This window comes from Alligator sinensis, unplaced genomic scaffold (genome assembly GCF_000455745.1).
Source record: "Alligator sinensis unplaced genomic scaffold, ASM45574v1 scaffold768_3, whole genome shotgun sequence".
Lineage (NCBI taxonomy): Eukaryota > Metazoa > Chordata > Crocodylia > Alligatoridae > Alligator > Alligator sinensis.
The window spans coordinates 1651311-1668009 of record NW_005842135.1 but is presented as its reverse complement, the minus strand read 5'-3'; the positions used below and the strand labels follow the sequence as shown (position 1 = coordinate 1668009).

The window sequence follows — 16699 nt, the reverse complement described above, 5'->3', positions numbered from 1 at the left end:
CAGGGGATGGGGGCTCATGGCAGAGTCCCCCGCACAGTGCAGGCCAGTGGGAATCACCCCCCTGCCTGGCAGGAGCAGGTGAGTTTGGGTTTGTGTGTGTGGGGGGGCGCTGGGGCCTGGTGGGAGTCCCCCCATGGTTCCCTCTCCCTTCCTCCAGCCCCCCCCTCCCCTGTCTCCTACTTACTCTGGGTCCAGCTCCCTGCAGCAGCGGGCGGGGACTGCGCAAATCTCAGAAGCTTTCCGGATCCTTTCTGAATTGATTCAGAGAGCTTTGAATCAATCCAGACCTTTTTATTGGTCTCCTGATTCAATTCAGAGATTCAGCCACTGAATTGGGCTGAACCTCCTCCGAATCGAATCTGCACCTGAAGCTTTGCACAGCCCTAATAGCTTTCATTTCACTCCATGGAGATTCCTCTGGGCTATTGGCCTTTGGAAAGATGGTCATTGCTATCTAACAGTTTTCATAGGGAGGGATGTTGGGAAGGATCCTCAAGGCTTTTCTACCAGATTGAAAGAGTCTATTTAGATTCTAGCATTATTGATTTTCAATGAGCAGTGCTGCTCTCATCCAACTTAGGTTGTTCCAGCCTCACTCCTTTTTTTGTCTCAGCTCTTTGTGTATTGGTAACCACACATTCCACATCCACACTCCAAATTGGAATCTTGGGACAGAGGGCAATGAGTTCAGTGGTTACCTGCAAAACAGACTTGATGAGATACAGGAGAAAAATAGACTGGCAGAGTTATGGGAATGATTCCTTCTCCCTTTTAACAACCCTTGTTCACTGGGGATGTAAGGAACCCTGGTAAAAGTTCACTCCAGGCGAACTCTTGGCTTTGAGTGCAAGCACAAATGGACATTTGACATTTCAGTCAAGTCAGGTGAGAGGGCATTTTTCATTTAAAGGAGCCTAACTCATCTCCTCAGGGGTTTCACACTGGCTGGTAGTGAAGCACACTCTTCTTCTTGAACAACCTCCCATTTGGTTACACTGCAGTCTCACTAATCATCTTGATGTTGGTATTTTCCCAGGGATGAGGGGGGCAGAAATCACTTTCCATTGCCAGCAGAGATGTTACTGTTTGAAAAGAAACCCCTGTGCATGGGGCACATGCAATGATGGTAGCTGCTTTTCCTTCTGCAGAGGCTGGCCTCCAAGGGCCTGTCTATACTGAATCAGTGGTGGGTCTTCAGGAGGACAGGACTGAGTACACCTTACACATGACCTGCCCTAAAGGTGCCGACCCCCGACATACTCAGCACCTCTGCCCACCCACTTGAGTCTGCTGACATTCTCCAGGGCTGAAAGCTCCCTAGCAAGACTGTTTTAACCTTGTCCCTTTCTTGAGCTTGTGGCTACCAGCAAGTCTGAGAGAAGCCAGTGAGGATGAGACCAGAGCAGCCTCACTCAAAATTCCGGTGAACTTGAGGGCAGAGGAGGTATATGCTTAGTCCTATCCTCCATGAGATCTGCTGCTAATGTGGTATAGACAAGCCCAAGTGTTTTATAGACATAGACCAATGATACCTCCCCACTCTGCTCAGTAGCAGGTATACATTATCCTTGTTTTACACTTGAGAAAATTGAGTTTAAGGATATGGACATGCAAACAATTTATTATGAAATGAAAGGGGTCAGGGCCTTACCATGTATCATCTGTGCTATGATAACTCCCCATGGCCATGCTCTTATCTTGTGACATGCAGTTGACATGCACTAAAATCTTGCCTTCTTTTTACCCTGAGGTAGATTTCTCATTTGTCCACTCTTCAGATGACCCATTAAGATCACACAAGGCACAGACAGAAGTGCAGCTTCCAGGTCTAACTCATAGCATTTCTCAGAAAGTGCCATGAGTTAGACCGATCCTCCTGACCCACCATATGTTAGCTGTTGTGTTGGAAGGATGGGAAATGGAGCTCCAATTTGGAGCCCATCCAGGAAAAGAGGCTGCATCTCTGCAGCCTCTTCTCTAAGCTCTGTCCCCCATCTCCCAGATCCCATTCTGTCTCAGGATGGGTGGGGGAGAAGGCAGAGGAGGAAGGTCCATTCTGGGGTTTCCCCAGCCATGCTGGAGTTGGGGAGTGATTTGGAGCCCCCACTTTGGGATGGGGGGTGGGTTAGGAGGCTCTAATCCACTCACACCACCATCCAGCACCAGCTAGGCAACCCCCAGAACAAGTTCCCTCTACTCCCTTCCCCCTCTCCCATTCTACAAACAATGCCAGGAGCTGTGCTGGGCTGTGTCAGCTAAGCCCTGTCTCGTATGTGCAGACAGAAGTTAATGAGGGCACTCCACTTTGGAGTGCCTTCATCTGAACCCTCATATAATGAGGGTTCAGATTGTGGTGGGATCGGGCCCTTTAAAGCGCTCTGCAGCTTTGCATTTGTGGCACCTTTAGAGGCCAGATCAGGTAAAAATTGTCACTTCTGTTGGCACCTACAAGGCAGTGGCAAATCCAGAAATGTGGTCCAAAATCTTGGGTCTCAGCCCCCTGTTTGGACAATTAGTCCTCTCTCACTCCCAGTATTGTGGAGTCAGACTTTAGTGCCTTGGACCACTTTTTCTGTATAGCTACTAATGCATTTTTATCATAGTATGCTTCTTAACTCCATTGTTCTCAGCAGCTGTTCGCCCTCCCTGCTGGAGGCTGAAGTTCGGAGCAGCAAGAGCTCTGTCGCACTCGGTTGTTTTCTCCTTGGAAATGTCAGGCATTTTTCTCAACCTGCTGTCGTCCATTGCATCTAGTTTAACTCGCTTTACTCTCCCACATTACAGATGTGCCTCAGTACACTATGATGCAGACTTGCCAGCAACCAGCATCATCATCACCTTTCACAATGAGGCTCGTTCCACCCTGCTCCGCACAGTGAAGAGGTAGGTGCTTTTGGCAGAAGGGGCTTTTAACCTTTAGGTCTGAAGGAGTGCTAGGCTGGGGATTGGAGAGATCTTTTGGCAATGAGTCAAGGCAGGAAAGTTTTCATTCTGCAGGTCCCATAAACTGTGATCCCCTGCTGGTGGCTTCTGGTTTGACCATAAGCTCAGCAATCAGCAAGAGGAAAGGAGGTAGGGTGGCCAGTTGTGTGTATCTACAAAGGTCATGCAGGAACTGAGGGTGTCAAGGGTGTCAGGAGGATAGGTAGACAGGGTGCTTGCAGAGATCATTAACAGCAGGAAGGAGGCTGTTGGGGTTGGACCTGAAACCTCATGGAAGCAACTAGCAAGGGGCACTCAGGCAGGAGAGGGAGGGAATCAGCAGGGTTGACAGAGCCTGTTTGAGGGGTTTTCAGGAAGGGAAGCAAAGGAGCTGGAAGGTGATCAAGTGAAATATGTAGCTGGGTCCTAACTGGGGTACTAGTATGACTTAACACCAGTAGGCAACCAGAGCCTGTTTCATGGGGGCAGAGAGCATCACAGACTGTATACCTGTGAGTGTTTTTCCAGGTGAAAGGTTGTAGCGTTAGAACCTGGTGGAGAGGCACCCCTAAGTCTAATAATACATTTAGAGCCTGTATCTACTGCTTCCACAGGGCAGCCTGCCCACCACCACCTGCTGCACATGCACCAAACTCAGAGAGCAGACAGTAGACTGCTCTCAAGTGTTATGTCTCTGGCATACTTGACGGCAGCAGCGAGGGGCACCCTCAGGGTAGCTTCACTGCCTGCAGAGGTGGATGGGGTGTGCTTTTTGGTGGCACACGGAACATCACCAAAGCAGCATAAGCATACCCTGTAATCATTTATTTGTGGAACAGCCTTTGCACGTGACTCCCTGTGAAATCCCCACCAAGGGGCTTGTGCAGAGCCCCTGCCAACCAGCAGTGCCCCAGTTAACCAAGGTATGTGGCTTCTCATCTCTGAGTCATAAGCAAATAATGGGGCAGGGGCAGATCCAGAGAGGGTGCAGTGGTGCAGTCACCCCCTGTCTTTGGCTGTGCCACATGTCAGCTCTTGGCATGGGGTGTGCTTGGAGGCCGGAGGGTGAGCATTGCCACCACTACTTGTCTCTTCCTTTCCTCTGCTGCTGAATTCAAGAGGAAAGCAGAGGAATAGGAGGGGCAACAGCAGCATCATTCACCTACTGGGCTCTGGAGCCACACAAAAGCAAAGGCTCTGGCCAGACCCTGCCCCAATCATTTGGTGACCTCAGAGCTCACTGCTTACATGGCACTCCAGCAGGAGCCTGCAGTGACTGCATAAGCTTGGCACAGCCAAAGCGGGGGGCAGAAACTACCCTCCTCTTATCCCATTCCTGGATCCACTAATGGGTAGGAGCCGTAGACAGTTTGGGCTGCCCCAAACAGAAGGCAGTCTGAGAACAACTGCTGCTATTTATACAGCAAAGAAATATTTCCAACAATTTCCTTTCTTTTGCTTCCTCCACCTGTACTCCTTTTATTTGCTGGAGAGGCCGCTGAGGCTCTCCAATTTTAGCTTTTCAAAGACTGTGCCTTCTGCCCTTGCTAATATATCCTATATTCACTCAAAGGATCCCTGAAGTGGGCTACCAGGTCTTGGAAAAGCCTGTTTCTCAAGTGGAGGCTAAATGAAAAGAAAAAACAGCTCAGCTGGAAGGTAGAGCAGAGGGTACCTCTAGTGGGAATGCATTATTTATTGGTACTGGTTCATCTTGCATCAGGTCCTAGGGGATTCTTCAGAAGTTTACTTTGTGAATAAATAATGGGCTTTTTTAAGTGTGCCCAAGTTGGCCTCATGGCTAGAAAGCTGGTTTTCTAACTCTTCCCAAGTTGGTGCCACCTGCTTTCCAGAGGCCTATGTGTGTTGCAATAACATGTTTGCTTTTTTGCCTCTGATTGCCTTTTCATTTGAACCATAAAATGAGTTGTACAGAGCCATTGTTTAGAAAATGTTTGCAGTCTCAGTGCTGCTAGGGCAACAGCACTGGATTTACATCATAGGCCAGGCTAGATGGCTAGAAGCTATGGAATTAGGCATCTTAAGAAAAACCTGAGATAGGCAGGAACCGGTAGGTGGCTAGAAGTTGTAACAATCAGAATGTGGAGAAGGTGGCAGCTAGAGGAAAAGGAACATGCAGGGGTGGGTTTCAGTTCAGGTCCCATGGTGTATTAATTAGCTGATCATAAGGCTTCCAAGAGCTCCAGGTAGCCAATACCTAAAGCAGACCAGGATCCCCGTGGTCAGACAAATGCAGCACTCTCCAGCCTCCTACAGCCCTAACCCCGAAGTACATGAAAGGGGCAAAACCTGTCTGTTCTAAACTAACCTTGAGCTCTGCCCTGCTGCTCTTGATGATGTATTCCCAGGAGGAAACAGGTATGCACTGCATTGTATGGTTGGCTTATTGGCACTTCCTCTCGGAGCTGTTGCTGACAAATGATTCCTGGTTGTCAGACTGCTGGTAGCCAGACCGCCCAGTTCTCTCATTAGTGCTATGCCTTCATGGACTACCATCAGAAAGTTGATTCTAATTCATACCAGCATAAGAGGGGATTTTGAAGATTGGGTTTCTCTGCAGTCCAGACAACAGCTTTACCAATCTTACGCTATTGCTTCTAGGCAGACTACCATACTGTTCCCACTGGGTCAAAAGGTCGTTATATGGATCCAGATCATGTACACTGGCAATAGGGTTCTAGACATGGCTGCACCATTAAAGGAGCTATCTTTCAGAGAGACCTTAATCTGACGTTTCCTTTTCCAGGGGACCAGTGGGTTCTTTTTGCTTTTCAAGAGAAAATTAAAGATTCCAGGGTACCTTTCAAGGAATCTAATATAAAACCACTGGTCCTGTCTCTGAGCAGAACAGGTCTGAATGTGCCTGGCTGAGTTATTGCTGTGAGTATAATTGCTGCTGAGTTCGCCTACACAGTCAGTGCACCTACCACTATCTCATTATTCTAAAACACTTTGGGATACATCAAGCATGAAAGGGACTGTTCTGTTCTGTTTATTGGTTGGTTTTAAGGTTGCAGAAGACCTTGGTGATATTAAGCAAGGCAAAGCATAAAACTGCACCAACTAGTTTATAATCTATTGGCTGGTCAGACTTCCAGAATATCTTCATTTCTGAATCTACAACTGGTGAATCTAGCTTTCTGTGTCAGTTAGGGCTCCATTTTTTACATAATCATAATTAACCATTCAAGTTGCACCTGCTGAAAGTTGTATGTCAACATGGCAGCTAGGTACTTTTTCACTAAATAGAACTTTAGTAATTTGAGGATGATGAAGAGGGGTGATTGAAAATGAATGACACCTAAAGACAACATTTTCTAAAGCAGACATGGATTTTTGGGGTCTGATTTACAGCCAGATTTAAAATTTTCACTGCAGCTGAAGTTTCAAACCAAGCCCTAAGGATCTTGAGCTGGAAATCCAAAATCAGAGGCCACTGTTAAATATCAGTTTTATGCAAGGGAATTCTAAGAAGAAATATGAAAGTGTGATCTCACCAGTTCAGCTAAACCTGTATTAAGATGAGTGGGAGCCCTAGTGTAGAAAAGGCTTCTACAGCTAGATTGCACTTTCAATGCACTTCTTATGGGGGTTAAAAATGTCTCTGTCCAAAACATTTTTTCCTTTAAATCCCCTAGCATAGAAAAGATGTTTGTGTCCATGGGCTCATGATTTATTTAGCAGGCAATGCAGTATGAGTCCCAAATGCCCATGTTATACAACATCTTTAGGCCACCAGGATTAATTTTCAGCCTTGAGGCAATTGTCAAAGAAGATACAGTGTCTGAGGGGTGGTTAAAAAGACCAGTGGGAGACTAAATGAGAGTGGGAATACAGAACAAAATGAGGAACAGCCTAAATGCTAGAATCTACTCAAGTGGCATTTCAAACAGCTTGCTACTGGCATCCTTTATTCTGTGGGAGATGGCTGTCGCTTGTAAACTGCTTGCCCGCTTGACATGGCTTGCTCTGCAGGAGACAGCTGTCACTCATAAACAGGCTGCTCACTTGGCATCCCTTGCTCTACAGGACGTGGCTGTCACTCAAAAACCATTTGCCTACTTGGTATCTCTGCCTGGCTGGTCACTAAGTAATATCACTGGTTTCTGCCAGGCTGGACATTTCTAGAAGGAGAGTTATGGGAATGATCTCTTTCTCTTTCTCTCTCTCTCCTTCTTTCTTTCTCTCACTGATTTTTTCCAAGTGTAGGGATAGATTTTGTCTATGGGTACGGATTTGTAGGCAGCGTGTTTTGACTAAGTCAACAGGGCTGTCAATTCTCCAGTGCCCATGCAGAGTGACTAAATTCTTGTGGAAACTATGTTGTATAATACACACACAGTTGGTATAGCATCTTACATAGAAGCTGCATCCCAAAGGGCTTTGGCAAGTTAAATAATGGCTGATATGTGGAATGAGGTGGAGAATCTATAAACCAGAATGAGGATCATATATCTATAGTGGAGAGGACCCTAAGACAGGAACACTGATGATAACCTGTGTGACAGGACAGAGAGAAACACTGAGTGAACAGAGGTAGCAGTGAGAAGAGTAAGAAAACAAGAAATCCATGAAACAGGGGACCTGACTGACTTGGGCCCCCAGTTCAGATATAGAAGGTAATTCTGAACTGAATTTTAGACAAGCTCCTAGCTGACCCCCGCGCTCTTTCCTGCCCAGGACAGGGGGTTGGACTCGATGACCTACTGAGGTCCCTTCTGATCCTAATATCTATGAATCTATGGATAGTGAAATGACATCTGAATAACCTTTACTTCTGAATTAACAATAACTAATTCTCATGGCACTTCTCTAAGGAAAACAGTGTTGTTTGTAGTTGCAGATCTGGGTTAGAATTAAGCATAGCATGGGTTGCTAAGAATTCCTTAGCCCACTACAGCACCAGATTGAAGAAAAGGGAAGAATGTTTTTGTGTTTCTTTCTGTGCATGCTGGAATCTAGAGGCCTGGAGCTTGTGGAGAAAACACAAGTTGTGGATGTTGAAAAACTGGTAAAGCTGGGAGGAGGTGAAGCCAAGGTGAACATTTCTACAGAGGTAGGGTCAGGCAGTGATATACACAAGAAAGACTGGGAATGGAGGAAGAAAGAATTACATGACAGGAGGTATGAGGTCCATTCCTGTTAAATATTGTTTTAAGAAACTGTTTAAACTTTCTGGACCTGGTTCTCTGCTTCCTTTCACCTTGTGGTTATTTGCACCCGAGGAGAGTGGGTACAAAATGCTACCATTCAATTTAATTGCATTTTATACTGACATTGTACAGGTGTGAATTTCCATGCAAAGTACAGGAAAGTCCTGTCTCTGAAATTTGCACATGATATTAAATCTGGAGGAGTTGCAATCACTAGTACAAACAGAAAAATAATGCAGAGGGATCCAGAGAGGGTTGAAATATGAGCTGAGAATGGCAAATGAGACTTGGCTTGGAAAATGCAAGCTAAGACATCTAGGGACATATAAACTGAAACACACATACTCATAGAGGGGCACCTGGAAACATAAACCTGAAATAGCGTGATGTGATATTGAACAGCAAAGCAACCACGAGTTTTCAATATGAGACGGCAGTAAAAAGGGCCAGCCAGTGCAACTGTAGGTTCAGTATGCAAAGAGGCGACCACTTCTTTATACCCAGTTCTGGTGTGACTGTACTCCAGCCTTGGAATATTGTAGTATTCTTCTTTTTGTGTATGTACAGAATAAAACAAAAAATGCCAATGATCCCTGCCCAAGGGAGCTTAAAATGTAAAAGATAGGTGCCAAGAAAGCAAGACAGGCTGAGAAATCTGAAGGACAATATTAGCTTTGATTTTTTTTTCTTTTTAATATTATACTCCTTTGTTGCTTATGTCCTGATTCTGCAAGGTACTTAAACATTAGGGCTGTGTGATGCTTCAGTAGTCAATTAGATTTGGAAGAGATTTGGCCTGATTCAACAGCCGAATCTTTGAATCCGAATTGAATCGGGAGACCCATTAAAAGGCCCAAATTGAACTGGAAGCCACTGAATCAATTTGGAGAGATTCAGAGATTTGGAAGGCTTGCAGCGGGTTCCAACGGGTTTCCAGGTTCTGACCGGGTTTCGACTTTACGATGCTGGACGCAGCTGTCTCCAGCTGGTAAGTCTGTTGTGGAAGGGGGAGGGAAGGGGTGGAGGGGAGGAGGGAAGGGGCATGGTGGGAGGCAGATCAACACCCCCACAGCGAGGGAGGGATTGGGGCTGGGGCTGGGACAAGCTGCCAAGCCAGGGCGGGGGGGTGTGGGACTCAGGGAGGGGAGCTCCCACCCCTGCGTGCTGCTGCACACCAGTGGTCTGGGAGCTGCTCTTCTGGTGGCTCCTCCAGCAGCTCTCGCCCCTGGTCCAAGAGGTCATGGGAGTGGGCATGTGCCCCCGGATCTGCATGGGGCAGGCTGGGCCAGGCTGCATTCTGGGGGGCTAGCCCCAATCGCCCACCACCAGGCTGCAGTCCATGGGGTGGGCGGAGCCAGGGCTGCGCTCCGGGTGGCAAGGCCCTGCTGCCAGGCTGCACTTCATGGGGCGGGCGGAGCCAGGGCTGCACTCCAGGAGGCTAGCCCCAGCTGCCTGCCACTGGGCTGTGCTCCACAGGGTGGGTGGAGGCCAGAGCTGCACTCCAGATGGCTAGCCCCAGTCACAGCTGGAGCACAGCCCTAGCTTCACCCACCCCTCAGAGTGCAGCCCAGCTGTGGGGGCTTGCTGCCTGGAGTGTAGCCCTAGTTCCACCCGCCCCGCAGAGCACAGCCTGGCAGCGGGCAGCTGGGGCTAGCCTCCCAGAGCGCAGTCCAGCCCAGCCTGCCTCACGCAGATCTGGGAGCACCCGCCTGTTCCCGTGCCCTCCCAGACTGGCCACCAGAAAAGCAGCTCCTAGACTGGTGCTGCACAGTAGCGGGAGCCCCCCTCCTTGACTCCCATGCCCCCCAACCCTGGCTGGGCAGCTTGTCCCAGCCCTAATCCCTCCCTTGCTGTGGAGGCATTGACCTGCCCCCACCACACCCCTTCTTTCTCCGCCCACTACAACAGACTTATCAGCTGGAGGCAGCTGTGTCCAGAGTCGTTGAGGACCGCCTATATAGTCTATGGCTGAATCTCCAAATCGACATGGAATCTCTGAATCCAATCAGCCAAACAGAATCAGGACAATGATTCAAATCACTGAATCGAATCACTGTCCCTCCAAATTGGCCAAATCTGAAGCTGAAACAAATACTTGCTGCTTTGCACAGGCCTATTAAACATATGACTTTGTATCAGAGAGCTAGTCCATGTTCAAAGGTGAACAGCAGAAAAAGATAGGGGTCTGGAGGGAACATCTTCTGAAGAGGGATATGAGGGAACTTAGCATGTGTTACCTGTACAACTATGATTAAGGCCCCTGACGCATGTTACATGTAAGAAGTGATTAACTGGTTAATCGCATCTTAAGTAGTGACTTGAAATCAGTTAATGGTGTGATACAACCAGAATAAGGGACAAAGTTATTACATAAAATACATATGATTACTTTGTTGCTGGGTTCTGTCATACCTTTAATTGAACATGTGGCTAATACTCCCAACCTCTGAAGCTCAAGGGAGCGTACTCCAAGGCTCGAAGCACTGGTCAGCTGATCAGGGCTTCCAGCTGGGGGAACAGCTGGGAACCCCAGTAAGCTGAGAGAGTTTACAACCATGGGAGAACAAGATGCCCTCCCACTGTGGCTGAGAGTTTTGATCACTGACAGGGCTCTCAGCTGTACGGAGGCACCATGTGCCCTCACAGCTGGGAGCCCCATCAGTGATTCATCAGCTGTGGTGATGGACTGCAGGCTTCTCAACACTTGTTCTTTGTTGCATTTCCTCCCTGACTCCTGAGTTCTTAGTTGGCCCATAGGTTTAAAATCCTGGCCATCATGGGTTTCCAATTCTCTGGGCCAACGTGGCTTCTCATTTCACCCCTTACCATTAGGTCAGACCACCCGTGCCTTGATAGTATAACATTGGAAGCTGCATCTCCTTAAGGCGCTCCAACCCAGTCCCTACAACCACTTCTCTCTGGTAGCAGGGTTCCTACTAGGTTCAGTTCACACATCCCATCCATGTGCATATTTTCTTCAGCCTGCATTTGGTCACACTCCTTGTCAGTTTCCTGGTCTGTCTCCCTGCCTGTGTGTCCCTTACACCGGTTAGTCTGAATTGAATTTCCATCCCCATCCTCTCTGAAACCCCCACTCTGGAAGGGGGCTACATTTCATAAAACCCAAATGTAGTACCTATGGGGTATAAATGTCCAAGTAGGGATTAAATGATGGAGAGTGCCAGAAGATGAAATCAGGAAGGGAATATTTGAACTGAACTTTAACACAGACTGGGTGCATCTGCACGTTCATTAATGTGCTGTAGTTACTGCTCATTAAGTTTAGTACTTGTATAACCAAGGACTAAATCAATGCACAGTAACTGGTGCTACTGTGCAGTAGCGCCAGTGCACAGCTTTTTAGTGTTGCTAACTGTGCAGCAGCCTAATACTATTGTGCAGTAGTGTATTAGCATGGATTTTGCCCTGCACACTACTGCGCAATAGAATTAGGCTACTGAGGAGTTAGTATCTTGTGTGGACACCCCCACTGAGTGATGGTTAAACCTGTTATTTTTTTGAAGAGTCTCTTCCCAAGGGAAAGAATAGAAGGCCCCTTGTGTGGGAGTTTAGATATAAAGCATATTGGACAAAGCATTAGAAAATACATTGAAGGCAGCAGTCCTGACCAGAGGCCATGGGTGCTATCATCGCTGACCCTCAATAGGTCTCCTTGTGCCTAATAGATACAGGTGGAGGGGGCAGTGCAGTGGTGAAGAAGGTGGCCAGTATCACCCTATTATATCATTACCTCAGAATTCCTCAGTTAATATGTAGCAGCCAGTAATATGTCTTGTCAGGCTTACAGACACTGAAGGCAAAAGCCTTTTTTGATGCTTTCTGTAAGTTATCACAGTGATGATGAGAGTCATTTTTTTCCATCTTGGATTCCTGCAGCGTTCTGAACCGCACCCCTGCCAGTCTCATTCAGGAGATCATTCTAGTAGATGACTTCAGCTCAGATCGTAAGTACCTATTGACTTCTCTTCCTTGGACTCTGTCTTTTGCCCCTTTCTCTTGCATTTCCTCCTTCACTCCTCCTCCCCCCTCTCTTTCTCTTGCTCTTGTGCCAGTTGGCCAAAGAAGAGAGGCTATTTCTTTACCTAGTTTGCTTTCCATCCATGGCAAAGAGGCCGTGTTTTCATTTTGAATATTTTCCTCTGATTGTTTCCTCATTTAACCTTCTCTTCATTGTGTCACTTTGGCAGTTCTTGTCAGGCTGCCAGAGTGCTTGGTCTGATCTCATTAAATGCTATCTGATGGGCTGTTTAGCACAAATATGGTAAATGGTGTTCAGGACCAGCAAAGCCTAGTTACATGGCTGAGAGAGAAAGGGAGAGAGAGACTTAACAGCAGAGAACTGCTGCAAAAGCTTGTGTTCTACAGGTAGAGGGTGCCTTTTAGCCATGAGTCCAGGCTGAGGGTATTCTAATGCATTACAGAGCCAAAGTCAACATTTGAGGAGGTCCTGGCCAGATCTCCATAAGTGGTCAACCAGAAACTGCCTTTCACAACTGATAGGATTATCCTAGCAACTCCTTATCCTCAGTGGCAGCTGTTGGGTGCCAAACTCATCTGAAAATACAGCTACTCTATTTAGGTACCTATCACATAGTTGAGCTGTCTCATATGTCTGCCTAAAAAGAGGTGGGCTCACTTCTTTTGAAAACTGGGTTCTGTGCCTCAGTTTCTCCACATACACTAAGAAAATCAGTGTCAGAGATAGAAAGTGATTAAAAAAAGATCAGATGTATGCCCATTGGGATAATTTGGCAAGCTAGACCTGCTTCTGTAGCCACTGGCACATGAGAGATCACAGCTGACTGCCTTTGACTCTTCAGTCCAGATGATCAGGTACCAAATAACAGCTGGGCTTACTGGAGACAGCCCTCAATATGAGTCTTCAGAGTGGCTCTAACTCTCACCACTGGATCTGTAGCAAGACATCTTAATTGCTCTGTTCTGGAAAGTGATTAGCTAAGCTGACTTTCTGGGCCCACCCTTGTCATAACTTGTAATACACTCACTGGTACTGTGGCTTATCTGATGCTGGGACATGGTCCTCTTTTATAGCAGATGTCTAGTAATATCTCAGTAGTCTTTAATCATGAGCACCTGCCACTGCATTTGAATGATACAGCAGCTGCCAAACTGCCCACACAAGAGCAATATTTCCTACTGTGAGTACCCTGAAAATGGAAAAGCCTCTATGCAGAGATGCCAAGAGAAGCATTTTGGCTGGGGGCCTTAATGTTTCTCTCCAGAGCACTGAGGCTGTGAGAGGAGGAACAAAGGGGGTTCTCCAAGACACTGAAAAGTGCATGGGATAAAAGCAGTCAGAGGCAAGGATAGCTGAATCAAGGGAAACAGGGTTGTAATGACAGCTTTTGTTCCAGTAATGTTTGTTGGAGCAGGAGTGGCAGAAAGTGAATTTATATAACCCAAGTGGCCAGTGACCTGCCTGCTCTTACTGTCAAAGTGTGGCCTTCCAAGACTACGTGGCCTAGCGTGCACTGTTTCAGCTTAGTGCAAAGTGAAGGCTGCTGTGATCCAAATGAGACATTCCACACTAGGACATATAGCACCCGTGTTTTGTAAAGCAGGTGTGACTTGGACTCTTTGTGCGCTGTGAATGAGATTCTCAGTTGGATGTCTCCATATTAGTGGAAGAGTTTCCTCAAGGAAGATAGTCAAATCCTCATGGGTTGGATTAATTAGTCAAGCAAGAAGCTGTTCTGGAGAACAGATTGTAGGGAACACCCAGCCTGACAACTGGTTGCAGGGAAAATGGACTAAATCAGCTAATAGAACAGGTCTCTTTCACCTGTAACTCCCTGGTTCACTAGGCACTGACGGCCTTCTATTTCTCTTGGCCTCAGTTCTGCACCTTCAGCACATGCCCCTTTGTGCTTCTGAAATGCTGAGGGTGAGGTGGCTGCAGCCTCAGGCCTTCACAGTATTGGAGTGGAGGCATTGGCTCATCAATTAGAGGGAGGATTGTCAAGCAAGCCATGCTTTTTTGTGCACTCTTTAGATCAGTGGTTCTCAACCTTTTTGTACCAGGACCCATTTATCTTGACCCAGTGCCCCAGCCCTGTAGTGTGTAGGGCATGGGGGGTGGAGGGGAGAGGGGGCCCAAGCAGCCCCACGCAGTCTGGAACTCTGCCAGCCTGCAAGCAGGGTGTGAATTACAGGGGAGTTCAGGGGGGCTGAGCTCTCCCATAAGAGATGAGAGCCCCCAGTCAGATTTGAAAATCATAACCCTGGGGGGTCTCTCGTCGGATTGCTCCTTCCAGTGAACCAGTTTGGGTTTTTTTGTAGACCCCTCCCCAGAGTCAAAGTGTAATTTGAACCTTGCCTGCAAGGGAAAAGCCCCAGTTTCCCACGTTTTTCTTCTTTAAAGGAGAACCATTGTCAATCCATTTTTCAAGCTTGTTCCCAACCCTTTCATATATTCTTACAGCCCATGGGTTGAGAAATGCTGCTTTAGACAATGGGAGGAAGGCCATCAACACAATTAATGTGATATTAAGTGAAAGCAGAGCTTTCCCTCCTGTGGAGACATATGAGAACAGTTCATCAGAGCTCTCCACTGAAGCCAAATAACTCACGTGTTTGTGCCAAACATTTTTCCCTTTCCTTAGCTGAGGACTGCCAGCTCCTTACCAAGATCCCCAAGGTTAAGTGTCTACGCAACAGCCGACGAGAAGGTGAGCATTGGAAACTTTGCAGGTACCATCTGTTCTCAAAGTCATCCCTTATTCTTCCACTCCCCTAGAAGCTATTTCTCATGGTAGTGATTTTATACTTGTAATAAAGTTGAAGTTTTTATTTCCCAATCTGGCAGCAATCTGGTTATCAATCCTCATGTTTTATGTTTCACATTGTATATTTTTTTATGCATTCACATTGCAGTAGTGCCCAAAATCCTCAATAAAGTTCAGTTACCCTCATTGTGCAAGGTGCTGTACAAAACTATAGGTAGACATGATTCCTGATCTGTTTAGCTTACATCCTAACAAGATCTGAAATATTTGAAGGATGGAAGAGAAGACAACTAAATACATACATACATACATACATAGCCTTGTCTCAATTTATGAGCATGTTATATATGTGAAATATTATCTTTTCCCAACTGTCGGGGTGTGTGTGTGTGTGTGTGTGTGTGTAACACTCATAACATGCTCATAAATTGAGACACTGCTTTTCACTTGCTGTTCTCTAGCTGAGCCATGAAGAATTGCTTGACATTGGTCTTGAAAGAGATATGGAGTTGAAATTGGGTTGTGACTTGACAGATCAGGCCAGGAAGGGGTATCCTAAGCATCAGGGATGAGGTGAAAGAAAGCACAGATTTTACGGGACGGTCCAGCACCAGTAGCAAAGTAGAAAGAGATGCAATAACAAACAAGAGCATATAAGAAAGGAGGAGCCAAGTTGTGAGAGTACTGGAGGTCTGGAGAACCAGCATGAATACAGCAGAGTGAAAAGGGTAAAGGAGCCAGTGGAGGTTTTCTAAGATGGGTGAGATGAGATGAGAAGGGATAGTAACAGCTGTGTTTTTTGTTTTGCCTGGATGGTAGGGAAGTGGGTGTGAGCATAGGTGGAGAGGAGGGGGTTCAGGTATTCACAATAGGACCTGAAGTGAGCCTGGATGAGTGGGTTGGTGACATGGGCAGAAAGGAAAAGCCCACATCCCTGGCCTGGACTGGCTTCTCCTCCAGGGCTGGTAGGGAACCAGCCAAACCAGCCACGTATTTTGGGCCGTAACTTCTTTGCTAACAGCATTCCACGTGCTAGTTGGCCTCTTTTGGCCCTGTTTAGGCTGTGGAACAGTGTAAGGGAACCAGTTTACCATGGAGAAATGGCCACCAAAGTCACTGAATTGGTGTAAATGGTTACATGGGGTGACCAGCAGCAGTGAGAGTCCTGTCATATTCTCTAAGTGGTAGAAGTGCAACACATTTCTTTCCTAATCTCCCTGCCATAGCTGCTTTTTTACTCTCTCCTTTTCCTTTTTGCTGTCCTTCCCCTTTCTCTACCCATTTCCTCTCTTAGGACTGATTCGCTCTCGAGTGCGAGGGGCTGAGGTGGCGACAGCTGAGATTCTCACCTTCCTGGACAGTCACTGTGAGGTTAATAGTGAGTGGCTGCAGCCGATGCTTCAGAGAGTGAAAGAGGTGAGCACCAACTCTCCCACCCCAGTCCTTCCCTCCTACAGGCCCCATCTGGGGCCAGTCTTGCCAAGCAACCAGTAGTTGGCACCATCTATGTGGGTACCAGCATCAAGTATGGGCACCATCCAAACATGTCCCTGTCAAACCTGAATGTTTGGAGAGGAGTACAGAGTCTATAATAACTAGTGCAACATGCACCTGCTGTGTATTACAGAGCTGTTCGCTGAAAGGCCCCAGAAAAACTGTCCTGTTGAGAGGAAGAGGAACTTGAGGGATACGATAGGGAGATGCATAAAGCGTGCCACTGACTCCTACATTCCCTGAGGCTTCCCCCTATGCAAACACCCCCTTTTATGAAGCATACCCAGTACCTCAGCACACACTACTGCTTTCCATTCCACAATCTCCCTTCTGACTGCTGAA

General features: G+C 47.1%; 1 protein-coding gene across 1 annotated transcript in view; it reads left to right on the top strand.

Annotated features, from left to right (window-relative positions):
- Positions 1–16699, top strand: part of GALNT16 (polypeptide N-acetylgalactosaminyltransferase 16) — a 141429-nt gene that overhangs the window by 85922 nt on the left and 38808 nt on the right. Inside the window, exons 3-6 of the mRNA XM_025205982.1 lie at positions 2785–2883; positions 11994–12061; positions 14741–14806; positions 16158–16279. Of these exons, the coding sequence (XP_025061767.1) occupies positions 2785–2883; positions 11994–12061; positions 14741–14806; positions 16158–16279 (355 nt within the window). The remainder of the gene's footprint in view (positions 1–2784; positions 2884–11993; positions 12062–14740; positions 14807–16157; positions 16280–16699) is intronic.